Source organism: Dendrobates tinctorius, unplaced genomic scaffold (assembly GCF_039654945.1).
Source record: "Dendrobates tinctorius isolate UK_male_01 unplaced genomic scaffold, ASM3965494v1 ptg000073l, whole genome shotgun sequence".
Classification (NCBI taxonomy): domain Eukaryota; kingdom Metazoa; phylum Chordata; class Amphibia; order Anura; family Dendrobatidae; genus Dendrobates; species Dendrobates tinctorius.
Window position 1 is genome coordinate 28,517,501 of NW_027361741.1, and position 27,212 is coordinate 28,544,712.

General features: G+C 41.9%; 1 protein-coding gene across 1 annotated transcript in view; it reads right to left on the reverse strand.

Annotated features, from left to right (window-relative positions):
* The window catches only part of SCARF2 (scavenger receptor class F member 2), a 299,967-nt gene that overhangs the window by 26,436 nt on the left and 246,319 nt on the right, over window positions 1-27,212 (reverse strand). Inside the window, exon 9 of the mRNA XM_073582707.1 lies at window positions 26,812-26,933. Within this exon, the coding sequence (XP_073438808.1) occupies window positions 26,812-26,933 (122 nt within the window). The remainder of the gene's footprint in view (window positions 1-26,811; window positions 26,934-27,212) is intronic.

The window sequence follows — 27,212 nt, forward strand, 5'->3', positions numbered from 1 at the left end:
CCTGTTCCACTCATTGATCACTCTAACTGTCAAAAAGTTTTTTCTAATATCTAATATGTGTCTCTTCCCATTCAGTTTCATCCCATTGCTTCTAGTCTTTCCTTGTGCAAATGAGAATAAAGTTGATCCTTCTACAATGTGACAGCCCTTTAGATATTTGTAGACAGCTATTAAGTCTCCTCTCAGTCTTCTCTTTTGCAAACTAAACATTCCCAAATCCTGCAACCTTTCCTCATAAGACAGGGTTTGCAGACCGGTCACCATTCTGGTCGCTCTTTTCTGAACTTGCTCCAGTTTGTTGATGTCTTTTTTAAAATGTGGTGCCCAAAACTGGACACAATATTCCAGATGAGGTCTGACCAAAGAGGAGTAGAGGGAAATAATGACTTCACGTGATCTAGACTGTATGCTTCTGTTAATACATCCTAGAATTGCATTTGCCTTTTTTGCTGCTGCATCACACTGTTGACTCATATTCAGTCTGTCTCATCGTTGTCGGGATCGCTGGTGCGTCGTTGAAGAGTTCTGCCTGTTTGGCAGCTTACTAGCGACCATGTAGCAACGCCCCATTGATCCCTACCAGGTCGTATTGTTGTCGGGATCGCTGGTGCGTCGCTATGTGAAACGGGACAATTAGTCATAGTTGTAAATGATAATGTATGTAAAGATAAGATAAAAACGCTATATAAGAAAAGCATAATAAATAAATAAAATGTAGGAAAATTGTAATTTCAGATGCCTATTTTTTAATTGAAGAATTGGCGTACTAAACATTTCGAATTCCAATATCTTCCACATATTAACTTCCATACTTAATATTACAAATAATACAGTATCTACTTCTAAGGCTGGGATAATACATGCGAGAAACACGGGCAAGTCTCACATGTTAATAACCGGTACTGCCGCCGGCACTCAGGAGCGTGCGGCTCCATGTATTGCTATGCGGCTGCATGCTCCGCTCCTGAGTGCCGGCGGCAGTGCCGGGTATTAACATGTGAGACTCGGCCGTGTTTCTCGCATTAATGATCCCGGACTTATAAGGTGGCCTGGTACGTTTCTATAGGTATAATTTGGAGCTCATAAAAACATTTATTGCCTTTTGGTAACTAAATGTTGGCCTACTCTCGTCTGCCTGGCTCTGATATTCAGCTCAGGCCGCAATCACACATGCAAGAAACACGGCCGGCTGAGTCTCGCATCTTAATACCAGGCACTGCTACTGGCACTCGGGAGCAGAGTGTGCGACTCCATGTATTGCTAGGCAGCCACACGCTCCAATCCGAGTGCCGGCGGCAGTGCAGGTTATTAAGATGCGAGACTCACCCGTGTTTCTCGCATGTGTGATCCCAGCCTCAGGTCAGAACTCTACTCTACAGACTATCCTTTTATTACTATGGTAGTAAAAAAAGTGTCTGCTTTTGAGTGAGGCTGACTTATCAGATTTACGAGCATATATAACCAATCTCTGCATGTATGAGCTTGTGTTTCTCCTTATACACTGTCTTTGTGTTAAATACATTTGTTACAACTGATATTTAAATTTGTTTTTCAATGCACATTGAATAATAACACAAACACATGGCAAAGTCCGGCTGCCAAGGAAAACAGGGCCTCCGACCAAACATTTTATTCCACTGAAATAACACTTTGCCTCTGGCAATAAAAACAGACATTGAGGATAACATTTCCCCTTCCCTCCCTTTGTATTGTGTGAAACAAAATGACTATGATGAAAAAAAAAATTGTTAAAGAAGCTCATGAAAAGGTCTCTTTTGAGAAAACCACAAAAAACTGTGGTTTACTTGACTTCTAAGTGTCTCTAATGAAAAACAGCTATGTGCTACATATCAAGACAAGATGGTTTGTCCAATGGAGATGTCATTAGATGGAAAGATAGATGTAGAAAGTTTGAAACGTTTCGTGGTGTTCAAACATCATTTAATTGATTTAGAATAGCTCCAATTCAGTTCAATACTTGAAACAGGACCATTGTTTGTAATAGAGAGGTGCAACGTGTGCTTAGCAATCTTACAATTATTTTAACTTTTGAGGTTATCAAAATATATTAATTAAAAACAACATCTGTCAAGAGAACAAAGTATCAGCAAATTCCGGGAGGTATGGAGGCCATGGATCATGTCTATGAAAGAATATGAAAGAAAGAGATAAGTTGACTCTATTACAGAAATTTAACACAGAGAGGAAGGAGGTCTTAGGATGTTATTAGGTTTAGTCTGTGAAATGGTCACAGTGCTAACGAGCTCTTATGCAGAGCACGTATACAATTTAAGCTCCAGCTCATTTCTTTGGTTTTGCTGTATTTTTTTGTACTTTGTACAACCAGGGACATGCCCCACTCCCTCTTCTGAGCTAGACAGTTATACTGTGGACAGGTGGCTAAAGATATGGGGCCCCTGTCCTGATCTGCCCTTATTCACTCTGAGATCGGCTGACACAAGGTAAGCTTTTAATACTAAAAACAGGCTAGGACCGTCCTGACTCACACCTTGTCGCTGTGTGATGGCTTTTATGCATTTTAGATCAAACTAACATTAAGTACACTATGTTATTTACATGTACTATTACTATTTACCTATTTATTTACTATAGGGTATATGCTCAATGGTTAATTCTTGGGTTTTGTCTGTGAAAAGGCCACAGTGTGAACGTGTTCTTACGCCGTGCACATACACCAACTTATGCTCCGTCTTTGGTTTTGCTGTTTTTAGACCTTATTTTTATTTTTCTTTCTGCCTTATCATAGAGGGGTGAGTCCTGGTGTTTTTTTTAGGTACTGTATGTCTTTACATATGTATTTGATATCAATGTACTTTTTCTAATGATTAATGAAGTATTTAAAAATAAAAAAACACATCAGTTTCTACATATAAATTATTTCCAAATGCAGATCTCAGAATAGTACGACATCTCCAGAAAGTACTGAAATGCACGGTGCACTGAATGCAAAGCTTGCTTCTTATTTCCAACTTCTGAGCATCTGTTTGTATTTAAAATATGCACAGAATGTTTTAGTCAGTTCCCATCCATTACTGGAACTATCACGTAAGGAACCAATGGGTTCTGGGCATAATCCAAGTCAGTAATCTGTGCGAACAGAGCAGAGTCGCTCATCCAAAGAGGTTTAATTTTTGACATTCCTACTAAATAAGCAAAAATAAAATATCGAGTGTTTTGCCAACAAATAGGAAATATTACAGAATGAAAGAGAAGTTTAGATAGATTGAACGGCCATCTGTACACAAGATCATAAAAATTCCCTCCAATAAGTAAAACATTCTGAACAAGCTTCAGATTTAGTGCAATTTCTCTAGAGCCATTTGTGAAGAGAATCATTAGAGACTTTGGTATTTAACTTTCTGCAGCATATCCTTGTCGTTGGTTTATTTCAATTCATACCAAGGGAAAACCAATCTTAGGCCAGTGTCACACTAGAGAGAAATACGGACGATTGAGAGGCGTAAAAACAACGCATTGCACTCGGACCAATGTTTCTCTATGGGGCAGCTCCCATCATCTGTATATTTCTCGGCAGTATTTTACGGGCTGAGACAATCGCAGCATGCTGACATTGTCAGTGTATTACGGACAAAATACGCCAATGCAAGTCAATGGGGGCAAGAAAAATACGGATTACACACGGACCACACATGTGACTTGTGAGAAATACACTCCTGGTGTCCTTTAACAAAAGCCTACAATTCATTTTGCGATACAGTAAAATCACACTGACATGTTTAATAAAGAAACAAAAGAATAGATAAATACATATAGAATAAATATATAAATATATATATATATGTGATTGAGACACATATATATATATATAGATTTATATTTCATAGAGTTTTACATAGCAAAATAGCCGCTAATTCAATTGCCGACTTCTGTAAAATCAATACAAAACCCGACATGAAATGACTCAGGGTTTACATACAGTAAACCATTTCATTTCATTTAGTTTTTTATGTGTCTTTCACTAACAATTAGATAAGGGTTTGTGCGTAAAATTTGGGACATGTAGGTGTTAAATAAATGGGTTAATTCGTTGAAAAAAATTGCGTGGGCTCCCGCGGTAAATTCACAACCAGAGAGGGAAAGCCAGTGAGTGAGGGCAGATATTAATAGCCTTGAGAGGGACCATTGGTTTTGCCCCCCTCCCCGGCTACAAAAATTTGCCCCTAGACACCCCAGAAAAGCACATCTATAAGATGCTCCTTTTCTGGCACTTAGCCTCTCTATTCCCATTGCCATGTAGCAGTGGTTAATGGGTTAATAAGAATGGGTTAATGTCACCTTGCTATTGGAAGGTGACATTAAGACGGATTATTAATGGAGAGGTGTCAATAAGACACCTATCCATTATTAACCCTAGACTAGTAAAGGGTTAAAAAACAAACAGACAGACATTAATTAAAAATAATTTTAATGAAATAAAGACACCAAGTTTTGACCAAATTTATTTCTCTGCTAATCCATAAATAAACCATGGACCTGTAAAAAAAATAAAACAGAAAACCAACAATATACTTACCTCTCAGCTGGTCAGACAGGTCCCCCGCTGCAATTAATCAGAAGTGGTTAAGTGGTTTACAATGGGACCAGTGCTTATGCAACCAGCCCACTGTAAACGACTGCCAGAATGAATTATTTCATCTCTGCGCAGCCTCCCCGGCTGACCGGAGATGAACTAATGAGCGTGGGAAAGTTTCTGCATTTTTTCCCACGCTCATCAGTTCACCTCAGGTCAGCCAGGGACATCAGAGAGGCTGCGCAGAGTATAGGGTAACAGATTCCCTTTAATAGCCTGCTTCCACAGGCAGAGAGTTCTTCAAATGCACACTAAATAGTATTCAGTGCACACATACAGTGGGGAAAAAAAGTATTTAGTCAGTCAGCAATAGTGCAAGTTCCACCACTTAAAAAGATGAGAGGCGTCTGTAATTTACATCATAGGTAGACCTCAACTATGGGAGACAAACTGAGAAAAAAAAATCCAGAAAATCACATTGTCTGTTTTTGTTTCATTTTATTTGCATATTATGGTGGAAAATAAGTATTTGGTCAGAAACAAGCAATCAAGATTTCTGGCTTTCACAGACCTGTAACTTCTTCTTTAAGAGTCTCCTCTTTCCTCCACTCATTACCTGTAGTAATGGCACCTGTTTAAACTTGTTATCAGTATAAAAAGACACCTGTGCACACCCTCAAACAGTCTGACTCCAAACTCCACTATGGTGAAAACCAAAGAGCTGTCAAAGGACACCAGAAACAAAATTGTAGCCCTGCACCAGGCTGGGAAGACTGAATCTGCAATAGCCAACCAGCTTGGAGTGAAGAAATCAACTGTGGGAGCAATAATTAGAAAATGGAAGACATACAAGACCACTGATAATCTCCCTCGATCTGGTGCTCCACGCAAAATCCCACCCCGTGGGGTCAGAATGATCACAAGAACGGTGAGCAAAAATCACAGAACCACGCGGGGGGACCTAGTGAATGAACTGCAGAGAGCTGGGACCAATGTAACAAGGCCTACCATAAGTAACACACTACGCCACCATGGACTCAGATCCTGCAGTGCCAGACGTGTCCCACTGCTTAAGCCTGTACATGTCCGGGCCCGTCGGAAATTTGCTAGAGAGCATTTGGATGATCCAGAGGAGTTTTGGGAGAATGTCCTATGGTCTGATGAAACCAAACTGGAACTGTTTGGTAGAAACACAACTTATCGTGTTTGGAGGAAAAAGAATACTGAGTTGCATCCATCAAACACCATACCTACTGTAAAGCATGGTGGTGGAAACATCATGCTTTGGGGCTGTTTCTCTGCAATGGGGCCAGGACGACTGATCCGGGTACATGAAAGAATGAATGGGGCCATGTATCGTGAGATTTTGAGTGCAAACCTCCTTCCATCAGAAAGGGCATTGAAGATGAAACGTGGCTGGGTCTTTCAACATGACAATGATCCAAAGCACACCGCCAGGGCAACGAAGGAGTGGCTTCGTAAGCAGCATTTCAAGGTCCTGGAGTGGCCTAGCCAGTCTCCAGATCTCAACCCTATAGAAAACCTTTGGAGGGAGTTAAAAGTCCGTGTTGCCAAGCGAAAAGCCAAAAACATCACTGCTCTAGAGGAGATCTGCATGGAGGAATGGGCCAACATACCAACAACAGTGTGTGGCAACCTTGTGAAGACTTACAGAAAACGTTTGACATCTGTCATTGCCAACAAAGGATATATCACAAAGTATTGAGATGAAATTTTGTTTCTGACCAAATACTTATTTTCCACCATAATATGCAAATAAAATGAAAAAAAAAACAGACAATTTGATTTTCTGGATTTTTTTTTCTCAGTTTGTCTCCCATAGTTGAGGTCTACCTATGATGTAAATTACAGACGCCTCTAATCTTTTTAAGTGGTGGAACTTGCACTATTGCTGACTGACTAAATACTTTTTTTCCCCACTGTATGCTGTCATTTTCTCGGTGATACAAGTCTTTTTTACACAAGACATTGTGCTGCCGAGAACAACGATCTTTTGTGCAGTACAACAGAACATTTTAGTGTAAATTTATACTTTTTCAGCATGTTTTCCTTGCCTTTTCTTGCGTTTTTTGATGCGTTTTTTATGCATTTTTTTGTGCGTTTTTTGTGGCGGTTTCAGCATGCTAGAATTGTCTCATGAATGCTGATAAAGTTTAGTGTTGAAAAAAAGTTCTGTTCTATAGGATCAGGTTTTGGCACAAAAAATGCAGCAAAACACGATACCTGTTTTCTTTTCAGCGTTTTTTCACCACCCAGTCAAGGCAATGGGTGAAAAACGCTGAAAGAACGCTGAAAGAAGTAACATGCTCTATGTCCAAAATAACAAGAAAAGCGAAAAATACTGATGACAGAAAAAAATATGTGTGTGCATGAGTTTTCTGAAATTTCATAGGCTTTGCTGGTACTGTAAAACGCAGCTGAAAATTAGCGTAAAAAAGGAGCAAAAAATAAAGCAAAAATGTCTATTGTGAACTTAACCTTACTCAACAAATAAGTATTTTGCTCATCTGTGAGTGATCGGCAGCCTGTTTAGACTGCAAGATTATCGCGAAAAGAGGAGCTCGCGTTCACGATAATCTTGGATTGTGAATGGACCTAAACTTGCAAAGTATTTTAACATTTTCAAATAGGTAAAAATATAACAAATTGTATAGAAGTTTTGACCTGCACAAATAAAAGTGTTGTGGCCCTTGGCAAATGACAGGTTCTCTTCTGTGTCTTCTATATGTCTCTTTTCCAATAAAGAAACAGGAAAGTTGGGCCCACACCACTGATTCTGATTAAAAGTTATCACCTATAATAACTTGTGGATCAGTGTGGGTTTGACCACTTGGATATCCACTGATTCTTAAAAGGGAGCTCTGAAATGCCCCATCTTAATGGCATGTGTGCCACAAGTCGATTGATTCTTCATGGAACTGCTACAGATATTATTGTCCTCGGCTATCTCTGCTAGTCCTATAGAGATCAAATGGAATGGTGTGATGCCCTTGAGTGGCTGTATTCTGACTAGGCATTCCAGAGGTCCATACTCAGGACTGGTGAAACCTCCCACCAATCTGAAAATTATGGGAATTACCCTTTAATGTTGGCTAAACCTGCTGACTTTGGTAGGACAAGCCATTTTCACCCAGATATAAAGTGAAGAATCAACCTCCCCTATACACATTCTGAGATCAGTGTGCCGGCTATAGAAGGGTCTGAAGAAACAGCTGAAGTGTATGTTCAGTTAAAGGGCATAGAAATACTTGTAGCCGCATGCTGCGGTCCGAGTGTCGGTGGCAGTGCCAGGTTTTCATGTGAGACACTTGCACGAGGATCGTGTGAGTCTCTCACAAGTGAGTATGAGCCCTAAATATAGAAATTAATGATAAAAGTAAAAAAAAAAAAAAAAGACCTGCCTACTGTTTCTGCATGTTACTAAAGCAAATAGTCTTGTAAAAAATCACAGGCATTAATATCCCACTGATTGTTTCCAATTTTTGTCAGTTACTGAGTCAGCAAAGAGTGGGAGACTTTTATGCACTAACACCTCAGCACTTTGCGGCTTCACTCTGCAACCTAATTTAGTCATCCACTTTGTAGTTGAGTTGTTGTGGTTCCTAAACCTTTCCAGTTTTCAAGAATAACATTTACAGTTGTGGCCAAAAGTACTGACACCCCTGCAATTTTGTCAGATAATACTCAGTTTCTTCCTGAAAATGATTGCAAACACAAATTCTTTGGTATTATTATCTTCATTTAATTTGTCTTAAATGAAAAAAAAAACACAAAAAGAATTGTCCTAAAGCCAAATTGGATATAATTCCACACTAAACATAAAAAAGAGGGTGGACAAAAGTATTGGCAGTGTTCGAAAAATCATGTGATGCTTCTCTAATTTGTGTACTTAACAGCACCTGTAACTTACCTGTGGCACCTAACAGGTGTTGGCAATAACTAAATCACACTTGCAGCCAGTTGACATGGATTAAAGTTGACTCAACCTCTGTCCTGTGTCCTTGTGTGTACCACATTGAGCATGGAGAAAAGAAAGAAGACCAAAGAACTGTCTGAGGACTTGAGAAACCAAATTGTGAGGAAGCATGAGCAATCTCAAGGCTACAAGTCCATCTCCAAAGACCTGAATGTTCCTGTGTCTACCGTGCGTAGTGTCATCAAGAAGTTTAAAGCCCATGGCACTGTGGCTAACCTCCTTAGATGTGGACGGAAAAGAAAAATTGACAAGAGATTTCAACGCAAGATTGTGCGGATGTTGGATAAAGAACCTCGACTAACATCCAAACAAGTTCAAGCTGCCCTGCAGTCCGAGGCTACAACAGTGTCAACCCGTACTATCCGTCGGCGTCTGAATGAAAAGAGACTGTATGGTAGGAGACCCAGGAAGACCCCACTTCTTACCCCGAGACATAAAAAAGCCAGGCTGGAGTTTGCCAAAACTTACCTGAAAAAGCCTAAAACGTTTTGGAAGAATGTTCTCTGGTCAGATGAGACAAAAGTAGAGCTTTTTGGGCAAAGGCATCAACATAGAGTTTACAGGAAAAAAAAAGAGGCATTCAAAGAAAAAAACACAGTCCCTACAGTTCAACATGGCAGAGGTTCCTTGATGTTTTGGGGTTGGCAATACTTTTGGCCACAACTGTACAGTTGATTATGGATAATTTAGGAGGGGCGAAATTCTGACTTACAGTACAGCGCTCTAATTCAGTTAGCTCCTTACAGCGACCCATTAGTTCACAAATATTACTAAAAGGCAGACAACATGGCAAAGGGCTGGATTTTACACCCTTGTGACAATGGGACTGAATGAAAACCCTGAATACAATGATTTCTCAAAGCTATGACTATAATATTGAACAATAAATGATCAGAAGAAGAAAATTTTAATAGGTGGAAATGAATTTTTTTTTTTCATTAAAGAGGTTGTTCCCAGTCAAAAAATGTTGGTCCTTGACTGCAGTTTGTTCTAAAAAAAACTTCTGAGGCTCTGGTGCTGCTTCTAGTCGCCAGTTTTAGCTGCCTGTTACACCCGGTCCCCGTCCTGGTGCTGTGCCCAGGTCTGCCGCTGTTACACCTGGCCCCCGTCCTGGCGCTGCTCTCCGTTCTGGGCACTCACCTCAAGCCTCTCATGCTGCTGCACAGCGTTCTGTCCTCCCTCCTGCCTCCTCCTCCTGGCGTCCTGTGAGGAGATCTGTAGCTAAGGCTATTAGGGTACGCACGCCCGCTCTCTTGCCTTCTTAAAGGGGCGGCGTGCATTATTCAAAAAATGCAATCAACCAATGGCAGCGCACTGGCTGCTATTTCTGGCCTCTCCTCCATAGGGAGAGAGCCAGAGCAACGAGTATCTATCATTGCTACATCCGGTTCTCATGCTAACCTGTCTGCGCTGCATCTGCAGTCTCTGTGCATTGTCTAATGCTGTCTGTTTCCACAGCATATCGGTATCCTGTGTTACCTGATTATATCAGAAACCATCTGGGCCTAAGCCATCCCGTTCCGCCTACAGCCATCCGACTCCTTACCAACTAACCGGATCCAGGACCCAGCTCATTACGGACTCTGCTGTAACTTTTGTTATCCCTTTTGGTCCCGCTGGGACAGCTGCCACGTGCTTGGGGTCTAACTGGAGGTAGCACCTGTGTCCTCTGGGTATTCCATTCTGGCCCTGCCTGAGGGGCTTTACTACAGGTGCCCGGGGCTCACTAGTCACGCCCCCTTTGGAGCCCCCGGACCGTGGTCCCGAGGTTCCACTTAAAAAATAAAAACAAATGTGAACTTTACCATCTCTGCCTCCGCTTCCATTCGTTACACTGCCACTGATTGGCACGCTGTCAACAGAATGTTAGTGCAGGGGCCAATATTGGACACTGGTAGCTGCGGCAGATACTGAGGATCGATCGGATCTGGAGGGAGTGAGTAAAGTGCAGCTTTTTGTTTTTCAGCTAGGGGCCCAGGTTTTCTGAGAAGGACAACCCCAGTATTTTCAGTAGTATGACTACCGTATATACTCGAATATAAGCCGAGATTTTCAGCCCAAAAAATTGGGCTGAAAGTCCCCCTCTCGTCTTATATTCGAGTCATATACAAAGGGGGTCAGAGGGGGAGGGGGGGCGGGGGTGTCAGGTCATACTTACCCATCCTGACGCTGTGTCTTGAGCCCCCAGCTTCTCCCCGTGCTCTCTCTTCCTGCCTTCAGCGGTCACGTGGTGCCGCTCATTAAAACTCATGAATATGCGCATATTCATGAGTTTTAATGAGCGGTACCACATGACCGCTGAAGGCAGGAAGAGAGAGTGCGGAGAAGCTGGGGGCTCAAGACACAGCGTCAGGACGGGTAAGTATAGCGATACTCACCTATCCTGCGTCCATGGCTGCTTGCTGCTGTCGGTCATCGGTCAGTGACTTCAGACAGCAGAGGGCGCGGTGACGTGGTTAGTGCGCGCCGCGCCCCCTGCAGTCTGAACGTCACTGACTGATGATGTGGCAGATAGCGGTGAGCAGCCATAGACGCAGGACACGTGAGTATCTCAGGTGCCAGCAGTGACACCGGCACCTGACACCCAGCGACGGAGAGGTGAGTATGTCTTTTTTTTTTATTTTTACATGCAGCAGCAGCAGCATGGGGCAGAATATGGGGGAACAATCTATGGAGCTTCTTATGGGGGCAGCATATGGGGGAATAATCTGGAGCTTCTTCTGGGGTCAGCATATGGGGGAACAATCTATGGAGCTTCTTATGGGGGGCAGCATATGGGGGAACAATCTATGGAGCTTCTTATGGGGGGCAGCATATGGGGGAACAATCTATGGAGCTTCTTATGGAGACACCAGATGGGGGAATAATTTATGGAGCATTTCCCACCCTAGGCTTATACTCGAGTCAATAAGTTCTCCCAGTTTTTTGTGGCAAAATTAGGGGGGTCGGCTTATACTCGGGTTGGCTTATACTCGAGTATATACAGTATATATGAATGTATATAAATGTATGATGGGTTTATCTAGTTTATAGTAACATAAATGTAATTAGAGAACAATTTAGTTAAATAAAGCTCACTAGACCACAACATTTCAGATTACTTTGTGATGATACTACACAATGCCAAAAGTATAGACGTTCTGTATCATGCTTCTGCAATGCAGGTAGAGGATAGCTCCGCTAGGTGGCGAAAGAGTGGAGAGAGGTCCAGCACACAGATGAAGCAGACCTGCCGTGCAACAGCGAAGGTAACACCAGGTGGCAGCGGAGAAGTCAAACAAGCTGGGTCAAATCCTAGACTGTAACGCAGTATCAAAGGAATAAGCAAACTCAAAGTCAGAGACAAGCCAGGGAATCAGTAACGATCAGGAGCGGATATGCCAAAGACAAAAGCAGGTCAAGGTGTAGGTAACAGCATGTTCACAGGATGCAGTGACGAGATGCGAGACTGAGTTGTGTTTTGGAAAGTAACATTTATAAACTGAAGCCGCTAGGGCTATACTGAGCAACCAAAAAGGGGTAACACCAATTGTCCTCACAGGGACTCAACAACAACACTTTTCTTTAACAAGAATGCGACTAACCCGGCAAGGCCGGTTACTATAGGGCCGCAATACGGCCAACTACGGGTCCTTATTTCCTAAAGTCACTTATCCGTCCTGAAGTCCCTCGGCGTCGCTGATGTGGCTGCTTTGGCGTCGCAGCCGCTGGGCCCAGCTGCTGAGGATCTGTCATCATCTTCAGGCGTCTCAGCACCCAGGAAGAGTTGGGGCACAACAGGCCCTAAGGAAGTCTTTTGTTGGGGTAACCCCCTGTAGCAACAGCGGGGTCCCGTTCGTTAGCGAGTCCACGGGGACTCCAATCCCCCCAAGCAGGGTACTGACGTAGTCTTGAAGAGTGACAGTTGGTAGGCCATGCACAAGGACTGGGCCTGTGCAAAGAGTCTCTTTGTAGGCGAGGAGTAGGCCCCAACTGCAGCGGGGTAATGGCAGCTGTGGGCGGTGATGAACAGGCCGCAACCACGGACTGAGGTGGGGCGGGGGGCAGGCCGCAATGGGCTGGGGTACAGCGGCAGCGGCTGAGGACGACCGTGGGCAGTTCGCAGCCCCAATTTGGAGAGGGGCGACGGTCTCTTTCCGGTAATCTCGGTACCTCCTCTCTGAAGGTCACCGTAGGTCTCCTCTCTGCTGATGATCTTTCCTCTGGTGACCGTCAGTCGCTCTGGCTCTCTCACACCCCCACCGTCTCTTGCTCAGTGTCTGGCGTACTACCAACTGACTTCCCGGCACACTCCCTGCCCCTTTCATACTCGCCCCACCCCTTGCTGTCCTGTCACTCTCAGCAGTCCACTCTCCTCCTTTGTCCCCCGGGTACCGTTTCTTTAGGAACCCAGATGGCGGTCCCCTTGGTTCCAGCCCAAACATGCTATGGGGGTCCTCCTCCCTACAAAGGTCCAAGCCGAGTTCAAGTACCAAGAAGTCCAGACACAAAGGGGACACACAGAGTCGGGACAGGGAGAAGTGAATAACACAGACATGCGTCGAGTCAGGAATAACAGCAGGACAAATCAGGGTGTAACAGAGTCAGCAACTCATGCTGTAAGCAGAACTACAACTGACATCGCCTGCAGGAAGCAGTGGCGATAAATAGCCAACCTGAACCCAGACAGAGGCTGGGAAAGGTTCACTCTTGAGATGACCAGACCGGGAAAAAGGAAAAACAGGACTCAAAACCCGGTCTGGATCATGATATTCTGGCTTTTAGTCATTGCACTGATGTTTTTCCCAACCTGAACAGCGGTATAAACTTGAAAATATGGTTCTGTAATTGTGATGGCCTATCATACTATATGGGGTCAGTAGTGAACTAAATATCTCCAGAATAGGCTCAACGTTTTCTAATTCCATTGTCCTGCTCCATCGTTGATGGAAAACAAGGGCATTAAAGGAAGTGCCGCAACCCTGATATCCCAGACACATCGACTACGATCATGTTTGCGTCAATTTAGCCTTAACAAGCAGTTCTTTAAAAAATAGATGGTACTTAAAAGAATCTGGAAATAGCTACATTTTCAAAGATTAAAAAAAAAGATATACGGTATGTTAAAAATAGACATTATCTGAAATTGAACTGAACCAGTCCATTTTTCTATTCGGAATAAAAAAAGAAAAGTATGTAAAACACCATTAGGTTCCTTATCAGTTTGTGTTGTAACTTGAGTGGGTCTTAATTCCCACTTACACTGATAACCCGCCTTTTGTTGTTTCTTCTAATAAGTAGTTTTTCCTGTTATCAATTCAATGCCTGGTCAGTCGCCCTTCTGTGGGGCTGTCAGAGGAAAAAGGTTTTAGAACATCTGCTTTTTTATGGCCACAACTAATTAATCATCATGTGAGCAGCGGCTGTGCAAACATAATATATGGTCCTATTACCATCTGAGAAATATATTCTGCTGAAGGTTTCCCAAGCAGTCAAGAGGTAAAGGAAGCAATTTATTGGCCCTGTGTAATTGAAAGGCCAGACAAGTTAAATCCTTTAAAGGCCTTTCCTATTTTGTAACAAATGTAGACATTCTGAATGTGTTATCGAATGCTGCTGCCCTGGAATACTGAACTGTTACTCAGCAAATTGTCAGTCCTGCCTACTAGTCATTCCAAATAATTATTTTAGCCTAGTATCCTATCCATGCATTTTAATATTATAAACATATATTTTAATTTTTAAAGGGGTTTGATCACAGCTGATCAATCAATTAAACTGGACATATAGGGAATTTCCAAGCTGACCTCAATTTATTAAGACAACTCCTTTAAAAGAGTATTTTCACTTGAGTCATATTTACATTGATTTAGAAATGCCTGATAATAATTTATTTATTTATTTAGCGCCTACTGATACTATAGGTGCTGGTCCCACCTCTACTAAGAGAATAGGATTCCACTAAAGAACGTTTGTGGCATTCTCCATACTCTTCAGTGGAATAGAGCCATGGTGCTTGCTTGTTCTTTCCATAACTTTTATAAACACCAATGAAAATGTATGTATGCCAGGCTTACTTTCCTGTAGTGTTCATTCTTATCCAAACTCATATTCTAAGGCTCATTAAATGGTGGATGTTGACTTTGACTTTTAGGATTGCTACCTCCCATAGGTGGCACTAGAGTTCAAGTCATCTTCTTGTCTGAAGAAGATACTTGCATGTTCAAATTCTCAGGGGAGCACTGCATGGCCTATAAGTCTCCTTACACTGACATAGCACTCGCCGCAAGGAGAAACTTTAAAGGGGTAGTCCGCAGACAAAAATAATTTTTATTTAAATCCCTATCTATTCAGGAGTGGCGTTGATCTCCTGTCGGGTAATGTAACACCACTGTGTTGCTGGCTCATTACTGTAGACCTGAGCCGTCAAGGGAGCGGGCGCTGTCACTGTGCACATCACATAGAACAGAGATCCGCCCCACCCTTGAAACGAGCATCATTGATGATGCTGCATTTCGGGGATGGGGCAAGGGCTGTGACAGTGACTGCCGCCTCTGCCCATGTCTGATGATGCTTCATTTGAGTATTCCAGGATGCACTGGGGGCTCTCAAACTATTCGAATCAGACAGGAAACAAAAAATATATAGACTAACAGTTAGATAGTGTAGTTAGGGAAAGATGGTACATTTTTAAAGCAAGTATATTAGAAAATAGCTTAGATTATGGCATAAAATAGGGATTAGATAAAATGTACTTTTACCTTTGAACCACCGCTTTAACCGTTAGACCTCCTGTCAGAGGCCTCTCACCCAGCCAAACCAGTTCTCCTGTTTTGCACTGATGAGGGGCAAAAAAACCCAAACATGAGTCTGCAAATGGAGTTTCTGGTTTGACTTCTTATCCTAAGTCATCTCACAATGCTATTTGAAGACTCAATATTGACTATTAGGATTGCTACTTCCAATAGGTGGCACTAGAATTCTAGTCCTCCTCCTTTATGAATAGGCTACTTGCATATTGCATAGGAAAACCGACAAAACTGACAGCTCACCAACCCTCAATATCAGCAATTTCATTCTTGTCAATGAATGGAAATGGAGCAACACCAAAGGAACTAGAATGGAAAAACAAGAACCTAGAACCATTCAAATGAATGGATGTGGTGGGTCCACCTAACGGGGGCCGATCTTACACTCTTTGTTCTAGTATATAGAGGAAGGTCCTGAGCAGGAGACATTGCTTTGCCCTATAAAGGGAATATGGACCTGGTTCATCGTCCTTAGACAATCTCGTTGACATTAAAGTACATGTTATGACAGAATATAGAATTCTGTGCTACATAGTATTGGAGAACAAGTAAGCTAGTAACATAGAGTTCATAGAGCTTACGGCATTTGCTTTCCTGCTTCTATAATTATTACACTCATTCTTTACAATTATTAGAGGGACAGGGATATTGTGCCTGTGATATCACACTTTTTATTTGCCACATATAATCTGTGAACAATACCCATATAGAAATTAATAGCAATGTATCCCCAGGCAAAGCCATTTCATACAACTAAAGTAATTAATTATTTTCCTTTGATACCAAAAATAATCACACAGAGATTAGCGTTTTTTGGATTGCTTTTTAATGAGTAATTTTGTGCTGAAAGACGGAAATCCAGCACATCTACCACTGTTTAGTCTGAGAGCTTGCCTCTGAAGAATGAATATGACAAAGTAAATAATGTTAGCCTGAAAAAAGTCACCTGTTAAATGTGCTCAATTTCCTTCTTTATTACTTCTTCAGGGTGAAATGTAATAAAACAGGGACAGTTTCATGAGAAAAGTATGGCACTGCCTGACCTTGCAAGGAAGTAAATAAATGTGGCGCAAACAGGATATAGCAAACGAGCTGTATTTTACTACTTCCTCTCACCTCATCATATGCTTCCGTCCTCCCATGCAGCAACAATGCGCTGCTGAAAAAAGCTCATCAAGTTAACTGATAAAATTAGTACTTATTTCACTATGGGGCTAATAATAAAAACGTTACAGCTCCTTTGCTATGCACCTGCTTAGTGCTGGATTATTTGATTTCCATTCTGGTTTCTTGGGCACCACACCCTTTATGCACTGACACAAGTTAAGATGGTGATTTGGGGGCTTGGTGAGCTATCGCTTTCTTTTTGTAATATTCTGGAACCAGTCAGTCCCATTCTGAAAATGTAGTTTGACTACAGTTAACCTGGCACCAGATTCTTGATGCCCAAACTGCAGTCGGCATGGATCAGAACTTGATTGCCTGCTTGGTTTCCTATGAAACGCTCTAGCATTTTAGAGTAAATATAGTTAAAAGATAGAGTTAGAAGATCCGTCCTGATTTTCCCAGCGCTGCCAGAGGCGATTCATTGGTCTCTCACTATGGGACAGACCTATCATTCATCTACCGCAGTGCTGGTGCTGGACTAGTATAGCCCGTGACCAAGCAATGCCCTGATTAATGCTGCCAGTGGTTTGTAAGAGGTTCCCTTAAAACAAAATATCATCCCACTCCTTCCTACTTCAAGTCTGAAAGGATCCTGTAAGGTCTGACATGGGCAGTGCCTGGGATAGGGGAGTAGGTGTTAAAGAGGACCTATCACCAGGTCAAAAGTGGCCAGTTTTTTACTCTATTTTACTCCAGTTGCTCCAAATTATTAATTTTTTTTCTTTTATAAAATCCACCATACAGTTCTAGAGATATGGACCTTTTTATCTAGTGCTACTTTTTATGGCCTTTACAAAGGGGGCTTTATCAGAGAGTAATAATGCAGAGCAGCCTAAAGACATGCCAAAGAGAACCATGTGAGCCACATCCTCTTGTAAAGACCATGAAAGTCAACACTAAATGAAAATGCGCATATCTTGGGAGATATCTTGGAGACTTAAAAAAAATGAGTAAAGCATAATAGTCAGGAGAACGGTGGGGATAAGATAAGATAAAAAATGGCCACTTTTGACCTAGTAACGGCTAAATAGACAATCTGCAAATCCAATTTATTGAAAAAGTAAGTCGTCTTACTCCAGAAAAAACACTCAAAATGCTGGCCACTTGGAATATCCCTCTGTATAACTCGTTGTTTGTCCATTGCCTCTTAGACACAATAAAAAAGAGTTTGAATCGCATAAGCTTGGTCGCTGTCCTAGAAAGGTATCCCGTTCAACAATTACAAAAATGTGGGCGGGCGCGGTTTCAAAACTAAAATGGCTGCTCGGACATGTGCATATGGACAAAATTAACATAGACACAATAAAAAAGAGTTTGAATCGCATAAGCTAGGTCGCTGTCCTAGAAAGGTATCACGTTCAACCATTCCAAAAATGGGGGCGGGCGCGGTTTCAAAACTAAAATGGCTGCTCGGACATGTGCATATCGACAAAATGAACATAGACACAATAAAAAAGAGTTTGAATCGCATAAGCTAGGTCGCTGTCCTAGAAAGGTATCCCGTTCAACAATTACAAAAATGGGGGCGGGCGCGGTTTCAAAACTAAAATGGCTGCTCGGACATGTGCATATGGACAAAATGAACATAGACACAATAAAAAATAGTTTGAATCGCATAAGCTTGGTCGCTGTCCTAGAAAGGTATCCCGTTCAACAATTACAAAAATGTGGGCGGGCGCGGTTTCTACACTAAACTAAAATAAAACGATAAAATAAAACAAAAAAAAAAAGGGCATAAAAAAAAAAAATAAAACTTTGGAACCAAAATACACTTACCTTTGACGTTGCGAAAATTCCGAAAGTTATGGAGAAAAAATATAAAAAAATTTGCACTGTTGATTCTTAAGATGATCTTAAAAATGGAGGTATTTGAAAATAACCAACGATGATGATTCTTCAAGAGGGTTGCTGAAGGACGAATAGCGAAATCTAACCAAAAATGCACTTTTGTCTCTAGGGAGAAAAATGCTGGTTTAGAAGCTAACCACGGCGCTCCAGAGATTTAAACTGTAACGCTATTACGTCCTCTTTAATGACGCCGCCGGCCAATGACAGCGCAGCGGTGACCACCAATCGGCGCTTTGGGGGGCGTTGTAAATTAAACGCTGAAGCACGCCCACCGAGGTCTGAATCGTTTTTTGTTTAGTAATGTGAAAGGTACTCAACGAGCAACGAGGTCGCTATGCAGATCGCTGATCTCTCTAGAGTCGTTGACGAGAGTGGACTGTTTGAAAGCTATCTAGCGATCACGTAACGACACAACAGCGATCTATGCCTGGTCGGATCGCTATCGTTATCGCTGGTGCGTTGCTTAGTGTAAAAGGCCCCAGAGTTTTTTCACTTAGGCCGGGATCACATATGCGAGGAACTCAGACGTGTCTCGCATCTTAATACCCGGCACTGCCGCCGGCACTCGTGACTAGAGCGTGAGGCTGCATAGAAATACATAGAGCAGCACACTGTGGTCCTGAGTGCCGGCGGCAGGGCCAGGTATTAAGATGCGAGACTCGTCCAAGTTCCTCGCATGTGTGATCCCGGCCTTACAAGAAAAATGGTCCTAGTTTCATCACAGATTTGTTCAGAGTTTTATCCAAGCTTCATCTGAGTTTAGTTCGAGTTTCACCAGTTTTTCTTGGATGAGAAACAAAAAAAAGGTTTCTCTACCTTCTCCTATCTAGCATCTGAGTGCTGTCTAAATTTTTCAAGGACCCATAAACTTGCATTGCTGACTTTAACCTAACACTCAGAACAAAATTGGTTATGACTTTACAATTTTGCATGGCGAGATCGGTCTACTAAAAAAAAAATGGACATGAGAACGCCCTAAGACTATGCTAGATCTGAATTGTATCCGTGAAAAACTAGTAAAATGAAAAACGGATGTCAGAATGAGCTGTAGTCCATCTCTAGCAGCAAAGACGCTTAGCCAAATTATAGAAGATAGTTGCTGATTTTAGTTTTTTTGCTCCTGCTCTCCAGTCTGTAGAGCTGCATACAGGGGTAACGTAGAGGTAGGCTTTCAGCAGGTAAGTCATTGGACAATAGCAGTAGCAAAGTGTGCTTAGATGTGAGGGATTGAAAGTTCCTTCACCTATAGTGCTGGCAGAATGCTCATGAAGAGGAACAGCCACACTCAAAGAAACTGGACAACATCTACAAAAAATGTGAATTGGGACAGTACTGTACATATTAGACTATTAAAACTGGTTTTATTGTATTATAGGTAAATAGGAGAGTGCGATTGTGCACTTCTACAGGTTTCATGTCAAATGACAGGTAAGCGTTAAGAGTCATGGGTTGTCCTTTAAGTCAATATAGTAGATAATACTAGGTCTTAACATGCTAGTCTGAAGCGTGCTGCTAGTGCAGCAGGAAGAGGCATCAGAGCAGTGAATAATTAGGCAGTGTGTCCCGTGTGGTAGATCTCTGGAATATTGTTACAATGTCAGGTATTTTTCAGATATGGTGATGGCACGAGTCTAGTCCAGAATTTTTCTTTACTGTACATTATGATCCTTCTTACAATAGCAAGGTAACATTAACCCCTTATTAACACCACTTGCCATTGCTACAGGGCAGTTGGAAGAACCCGACAAAGCTCCAGAATAGGCGCATCTAATAAATGCGCCTTTTCTGGGCAGCTGCAGGCTGCTGTTGTTAGGCTGGAGGGGCCCATATTCATGGCCCCTTACCAGCCTGATAATAGCAGCCCGCACCGGTATAGTTTTGCCGGGTTGGTTACAAAAATAAGGAGGAACCCACGTCAGTTTGTTTTCATTCATTCTTCCCTGCTTGCGCTGTTGCCGGCAGAGCAGGGAAGAGTGACAGCCGCGTTCAGCACCACATGCAGGGGAATAGCTCTACTTCCCCTGTGGCCGTCTGTGTGGTACTGATGTGGCACATGGGCGGCACACGTGTGCCATACGGATGTGCCACGTGTACACACAGACACGGATACCTCCGGTACCGTTTTTTTCCGGTACTGGAAATATCTGGACGTGTGAAAGAGGCCTTATAGAGTAGAAAAAACAAATGTCCACAGCAGACATCTATGATATACGCTCAGTTAATTAAGAGGAAAACTTAAGGCGCTCTTTATTACCAGGGGGCATAACTTTGGAATGAAGGGGCCTAGAAAAAAAAACTATCCAGAATGAGTGCAGTGGCTCCAATGTAAGCATTTACTCAGTTTAAATTAAAAAAAAATCCAGTAAATGGTCCCCTTTAAAAGAAAGTGTATTATAAGATACCGTTCTTCACATCACATAAAATAATGACAGATGCTCTTTATGAAAAACTTTATGTGTAAGTTATAAGAAGATATATGTGTTTTAATTTCTGGAACATATGGGACTTGAAATAAAAATAAATCTTCAATTGTGAAATGTGCAAGCAGATGGCACAGCAATAGCTACAGCACAATAACTAAAGTGTTCTAAATAAGACTTTACGGATATAAGAAAAACAGATTATCTCAAACTTTTGCATTTTGTATTTTTCTTCCACATTATTTTGACTTAAAAAAGCTCTTCTACACTACTAGGCAACCCTATCTTAAATGCCCAGGATAAAATAAAAATACAAATACTCACCTTCCAGGTCAGTGCCTCTGATTAGCTGCAGCCTTCACATTTCCACCTGACAATCATTGATAGGCTGCAGCACTCTTGTGACAAAATGGCATGTGATCGTCAGTCGGTTCCAGAGTTTTTTTTTTTTTTTTTAACTGGGGTGCTTCAACATTTCAGAAGTGGTTCTCTGATAATGCCTAAAAATGCTCCCAAAAGGTACAAAAGCCAGTTGAACAAATAAAAAACACTTTAATGGCGTCAAATACACCATATAGGTCTCGAAATACAGTAAAAGGCGTAAAAGACGGGCTAATAAGAGTGGGCTGCTTGCTGTAGTTTTGATATACCATAATCACTTTTTTTATCAGTAGATTATCACTAGAGGACTAGTAAACCTGCTGCCATGTGCTCCTCCATATTCATGAGATTTGTATAACCCCGCCTCCACCAGTGATTAGTCGCTTTCTGCCTATGCACAGTGTACACAGAAAGCCACCTATCAGTGGTATGGCCAGGTTTATACAGAGCTCAGAATTCAGAGAAAAGCAGCAGATAAACAAAGATTGTATCAAAACTGCAGCAAGCATCCCAGTAAGGGTGTGTGCACACGCTGCGGAATCTGCTGTGGATTCATCAAAAGGGATTATGCAAAATCCGCAGGTCAAAAGAGCTGCGGTTTATCTGTGGATTAGCCTGCGGTTTTGCCCTGCGGTTTATCATCTCCACAATGGAGGAGATGGTAAACCGTTGCGGAATCTGCAGAAAAAATTGACATGCAATTCTTTCTGCGGATTTGAAACCGCAGCAAAATCCGCGCGGAAAATTCCGCAGCGTCTGTACAGCGGTTTTTAATTCCCATAGGGAATAATGGTACTGTACACCGCAGCTAATTCTGCTGCGGATCCGCAGGGCCAAATCCGCTGCGGATCCGCAGCAGAATCCGCAGCGTGTGCACATACCCTAAGTGATACATCACTGGAATCAGGGTCTTTGCCATAACATTGTGCTGCTTTCAGGCGGGTGTACGAAAAACCTGGTGACAGATTCCTTTTAACAAAATCATTCAGCTGTAGTGCCTTATTGGGTTGTATGGGGTCAATATTTTTTGTATACATCTTATTAGCCCACCTTTCTCCCCCTTGTACTTTGGGTAATATGTAATGTATCTAACATTCATAAAGCATATGAGTTTTATATATTAAAGTGGCTATTGTACACGCTTTCTGGTTTGTAGGTTATAATATATGAATATGAAGGCAATACAGATAACTGTGGGATGAACATAAGATCGTCTGACAACCATTTTTCTCGACTCCCCCACCTACATATGACGGCTCTGCGGCATGTGCTCTAAATAGGGAGAGGGGATACAATATATAGAAATAATTCTGTAACCTTCATAACAAGGATTTTCCAAACAAACCTTAGCAATTTGGATTTAAACGGAACCTTTCATGTCCTTTGTAGCAGTAAACTGTCCCCAGTGCGTTGTTAGCGATGCAATGTGCAATTGTGTTTTTTACATGCATTTTTAGAACATTTTTATGTTGCATTTTTTATCTCTATTTGGTTTGTCATGTTTTAAATAAAGCTGCTTTTGTTTTTTATATTTCTTGGTACTTGGCTTTAAAAAACTTCATGTGTTGATTACTTGAGTTTACTTTATAGTGCCTTTCCACCATGGAAACGCACTAAGTACTCATGTGTGTTTTATACCTGCATCTAATGAAAGTCTATGGGAAAAATCTGCACAAGAAGCACAGCATACCCGCGAGACATATTGATATGTCACAGGTCAGTTTACACAGCGCAAAAAAAAACAAAAAACACATGGACATGAGGTTTCTATAAATCCCATCCACTCTTTTGCAACTGTAAGACCACGTTCACATGTTCAGTATTTGGTCAGTGAAAAGGCACAGAGTCAAAAACTCACCAAAAACTCACTGAGGGCACACAGCCTCAGATTATTTCTGCTGCGGAAATGCACTAAAAATGAATGCAATCCGTACATGACTGATTCAATCAAGTTTTGCCAAACAAGGGAGTATAAAAAACAAAACAGCTTTATTTAAGATGTGACAAAAAAACGAAGCATCAAAAGTGCTTGTCAAAAAAAACACTGAAAACTCAAGTAACCTAAAATCTGCAACATCACAAACTCACTAAATATTCATCGAGGGAACTTAATATGTAAAATGGAAGATTTCAACTAGGGTATGTTTAGAATGCTACTTAAAAGATTTTCTTTATAGAGGATCGTCATCAAAATCCCCTTCAAAAACTGCTTACTAAATAAAGAAGTTGGTGCCTTTCATTTCTTTGAACTGGATCCTGAAAGAAACTGCTCCAAACTAGAAAGCTTCAGGAAAATACTCTTCCAAAACTCATCTGGACTTCTTCAGGAAAATAAAAACTCTGCCAGAAATCTGGGTGCATATACTCTAGCGGTAACTGTTTTATCGGGCAGATTCTGCCTTGAAGCTACCTGAAAAAATGATGAAAAAGCACCAAAAATAATGAACTTATGCACAGCAGGGTCAAAATAATAATTGCTTTTCATATATTCAGTCTTTTTTGAGCTTCTTTCATCAGTTTCAGGTTTCAAAAGCAAGAAAGCTTCGGGTAGCTTCTTTCACTGTCTTATAAAATAATAATAATAATAATAATAAATTTTATTTCTATAGTGCCGACATATTCCGCAGCACTTTACATTTCGGAGGGGATTTGTACAGACAATAGACATTACAGCATAACAATAATCACATAGATCATAACAGATACCAAGAGGAATGAGGGCCCTGCTCGCAAGCTTACAATCTATGAGGAAAGAGGTAGACACGAAAGGTGGGTGGTAACAGTTGCCCTGATTGTATGGACCAGCCATAATGTTAAGTGTGTAACAGTACAGACGCAGAGGGCTAATGGATGCATAAAGCATGTGGGAACATGATGCGGGGAACCTGGTTATGGTAAAACTTTTGTCTGTGCCACACAGGGATAGATTAGGTTAATGTGTTGAGGCGATAGGCCAGTCTGAATAAATGCGTTTTCAGGGCACGCTTAAAATTGTGGGGATTGGGGACTAATCGTATTAACCTGGGAAGTGATTTCCAAAGAATTGGCGCAGCACGTGTAAAGTCTTGGAGACGGGAGTGGGAGGTTCTGATTATTGAGGATGCTAACCTTAGGTCATCAGCAGAATGGAGGGCACGAGTAGGGTGGTATACTGAAACAAGGGAGGAGATGTATGGTGGTGCTGAGCCATGGAGGGCTTTGTGGGTGAGGGTAATAAGTTTATACTGAATTCTGGAGTGGATGGGTAGCCAGTGTAATGACTGGCACAAGGTAGAGGCATCGGTGTAACGATTGGTGAGGAATATGATCCTGGCTGCAGCATTCAAGACAGATTGGAAAGGGGAGAGATGGTAAGAGGGAGACCGATTAGAAGAGAGTTAAAATAGTCGAGACGAGAATGAATAAGAGAAACAGTAAGAGTTTTTGCAGAGTCAAAAGTAAGAAAAGGTCGAATTCTAGAAATGTTTTTGAGGTGCAGATGACAAGAGCGAGCCAGTGATCGAATGTGGGGGGCAAAGGAAAGCTCAGAATCAAGTATGACCCCAAGACAGCGGGCATGTTGCTGGGGAGTAATAGTGGAGTCACACAAAGAAATGGCAATGTCGGGTATAGGTACATTAGTAGAGGGAGGAAACACAAGGAGTTCAGTCTTTGACAGGTTCAGTTTCAGATATAGTGAGGACATGATGTTAGACACAGCATTTAGACAATCGCCAGTGTTCTCTAGAAAGGCTGGCGTGATGTCAGGAGAAGAAGCGTATAATTGGGTGTCATCTGGAAACCAAATCTACTGATTGTTTGACCAATAGGGGCAGTGTACAAGGAGAAGAGGAGGGGGCCTAGAACCGATCCTTGAGGAACCCCAACAGTAAGGGGAAGGTGAGAGGAGGACGAACCGGCAAAAGATACAGTAAAGGAGCGGTCAGAGAGATAGGAGGAGAACCAGGAGAGAAGAGTGTCCTTGAGGCCAATGGAACGGAGCATAGTGAGGAGGAGCTGATGATCCACAGTGTCGAATGCTGCAGAGAGATCCAAGAGAATTAGCATGGAGTAATGACCATTTGATTTAGCTGTTAGTAGATCATTAGAGACTTTAATGAGGGCAGTTTCAGTAGAGTGTAAGGAGCGGAAACCAGATAGGAGAGGGTCGAGAAAAGAGTTATCAGAGAGATAGCGAATATGACGGGAGTGGACAAGGCGTTCCAGGAGTTTAGAGATGAAGCGAAGATTAGAGACAGGTCTATAGTTAGCGGCACAGTTTTGGTCGAGGGATGGTTTTTTAAGTAGTGGATGTATGATGGCTTAAATGAGGAGGGAAAGATACCAGAAGAGAGAGAGAGGTTAAATATTTTAGTTAGGTGAGGGGTGACAGCAGGGGAAAGGGACTGGAGGAGATGTGACGGAAATGGGTCACTGGTGCAAGTGGTTGGGCGAGAAGATGCAAGGAGCCTGCTTACTTCTTCTTCTGTGACTGGTTCAAAATCAGAGAGTGAGCTAGATGCAGTGGGGGAGGGAGGACAGTGCATGGAATGAGGTGATTGGGAGATAATTTCCTGTCGAATCTGGTCAATTTTTTCTTTGAAGTGATTGGCCAGATCGTCAGCTCGGAGCTCCGTGGTTGGGGCCTGTACTCTTAGGTTGAGTAGAGAATGAAAAGTGTCAAAGAGACGTTTCGGGTTATTGGACAGTGAGGTGATGAGGGTGTTGAAATAGGTTTGTTTGGAGAGGTGAAGGGCAGTGTTGTATGTTCTAAGCATAAACTTATAATGGATGAAATCTTCGTGTAGATTGGATTTTCTCCACAGACGTTCGGCGCACCTGGAGCACAGCTGCAGGAAACGTGTTTGCAGGGTGGGCCAGCGTTGTCGCCGTCTGTGTTGTGGTGTTCTATTTATAGGGGGTGCAAATCATCCAGGGCACTTTGAAGTGTTTCATTGTAATGCTTCAGTGCAGACTCAGGACATGAGAGGGAGGAAATAGGGGCCAAAGAAGACTGCAAGTTCTTCATAAGTTTCTGGGTGTTAATGGCCTGTATGTTTCTATAAGTATGGACAGTGGGGGTGACCTGAGAAGCCTGGCAGTTCTTGATAGAGAATGAAAGAAGACTGTGGTCAGAGAGCGGGAGAGGGGAGTTTGCAAAATCATCCATTGCACAAAGCCGAGAGAAGACCAAGTCGAGGGAGTTTCCGTCTTCATGCGGATACAATAAAAATATATGATACAATAAAAAGAAAATAACAATAGAAAAATACGACAAGCAAAGCTACTGCAAAGAGAGCCAACAGGGCAGCGTTTTCCTGAAGACGCAGTATGCACATGCCCTTATATCATCTGGCCATCTTTTTTCCCTATTACATAATTTCTGATTTTTTACACCAAGTTTAGTGGCGAAACTGCTCACTAGGTTTTACCTGTAGGAAATAACAGATTACAAAGTAGAAATCATGATCTCAGCTTCACTGCAGAGACAGATCCTCCTCCTTTGCTTGTTCTGCTGACCTAACCTCTGTCGTCCGTGTCCTTATAATTCCAACATGTCCTACTACATCCTGCTATTTTCTACCATCATCTTAATAAAATATTATCCCTGTTATTAGAAAATTGCTAAATTTCACAGGTCCACTAGAGTAACAGCTTCATAAATCATTATAATCTTACCCACAACTTTTGGAAGTTTCTGTCTGCGTAAGGGAATTCGGGGGAGCTTCATGCTGATTCGACTAAAACGCCCACAAAAGCGTCGAGGGGTTTTCTTGTTTGTTAACTGCTCCTGATTTGCACTGTAAAGCAGAAAAAAATAGTCACGCTATTACTACAAACTGCAGTAACTAATCACCAAGAAATATATATATATATATATACACATACCATATATATATATATATATATATACACGATATATACCGTGTATATATATATATATATATATATATATATATACACACACACTGCTCAAAAATAAAGGGAACACTTAAACAACAGAATGTCACTCCAAGTAAATCAAACTTCTGTGAAATCAAACTGTCCACTTAGGAAGCAACACTGATTGACAATCAATT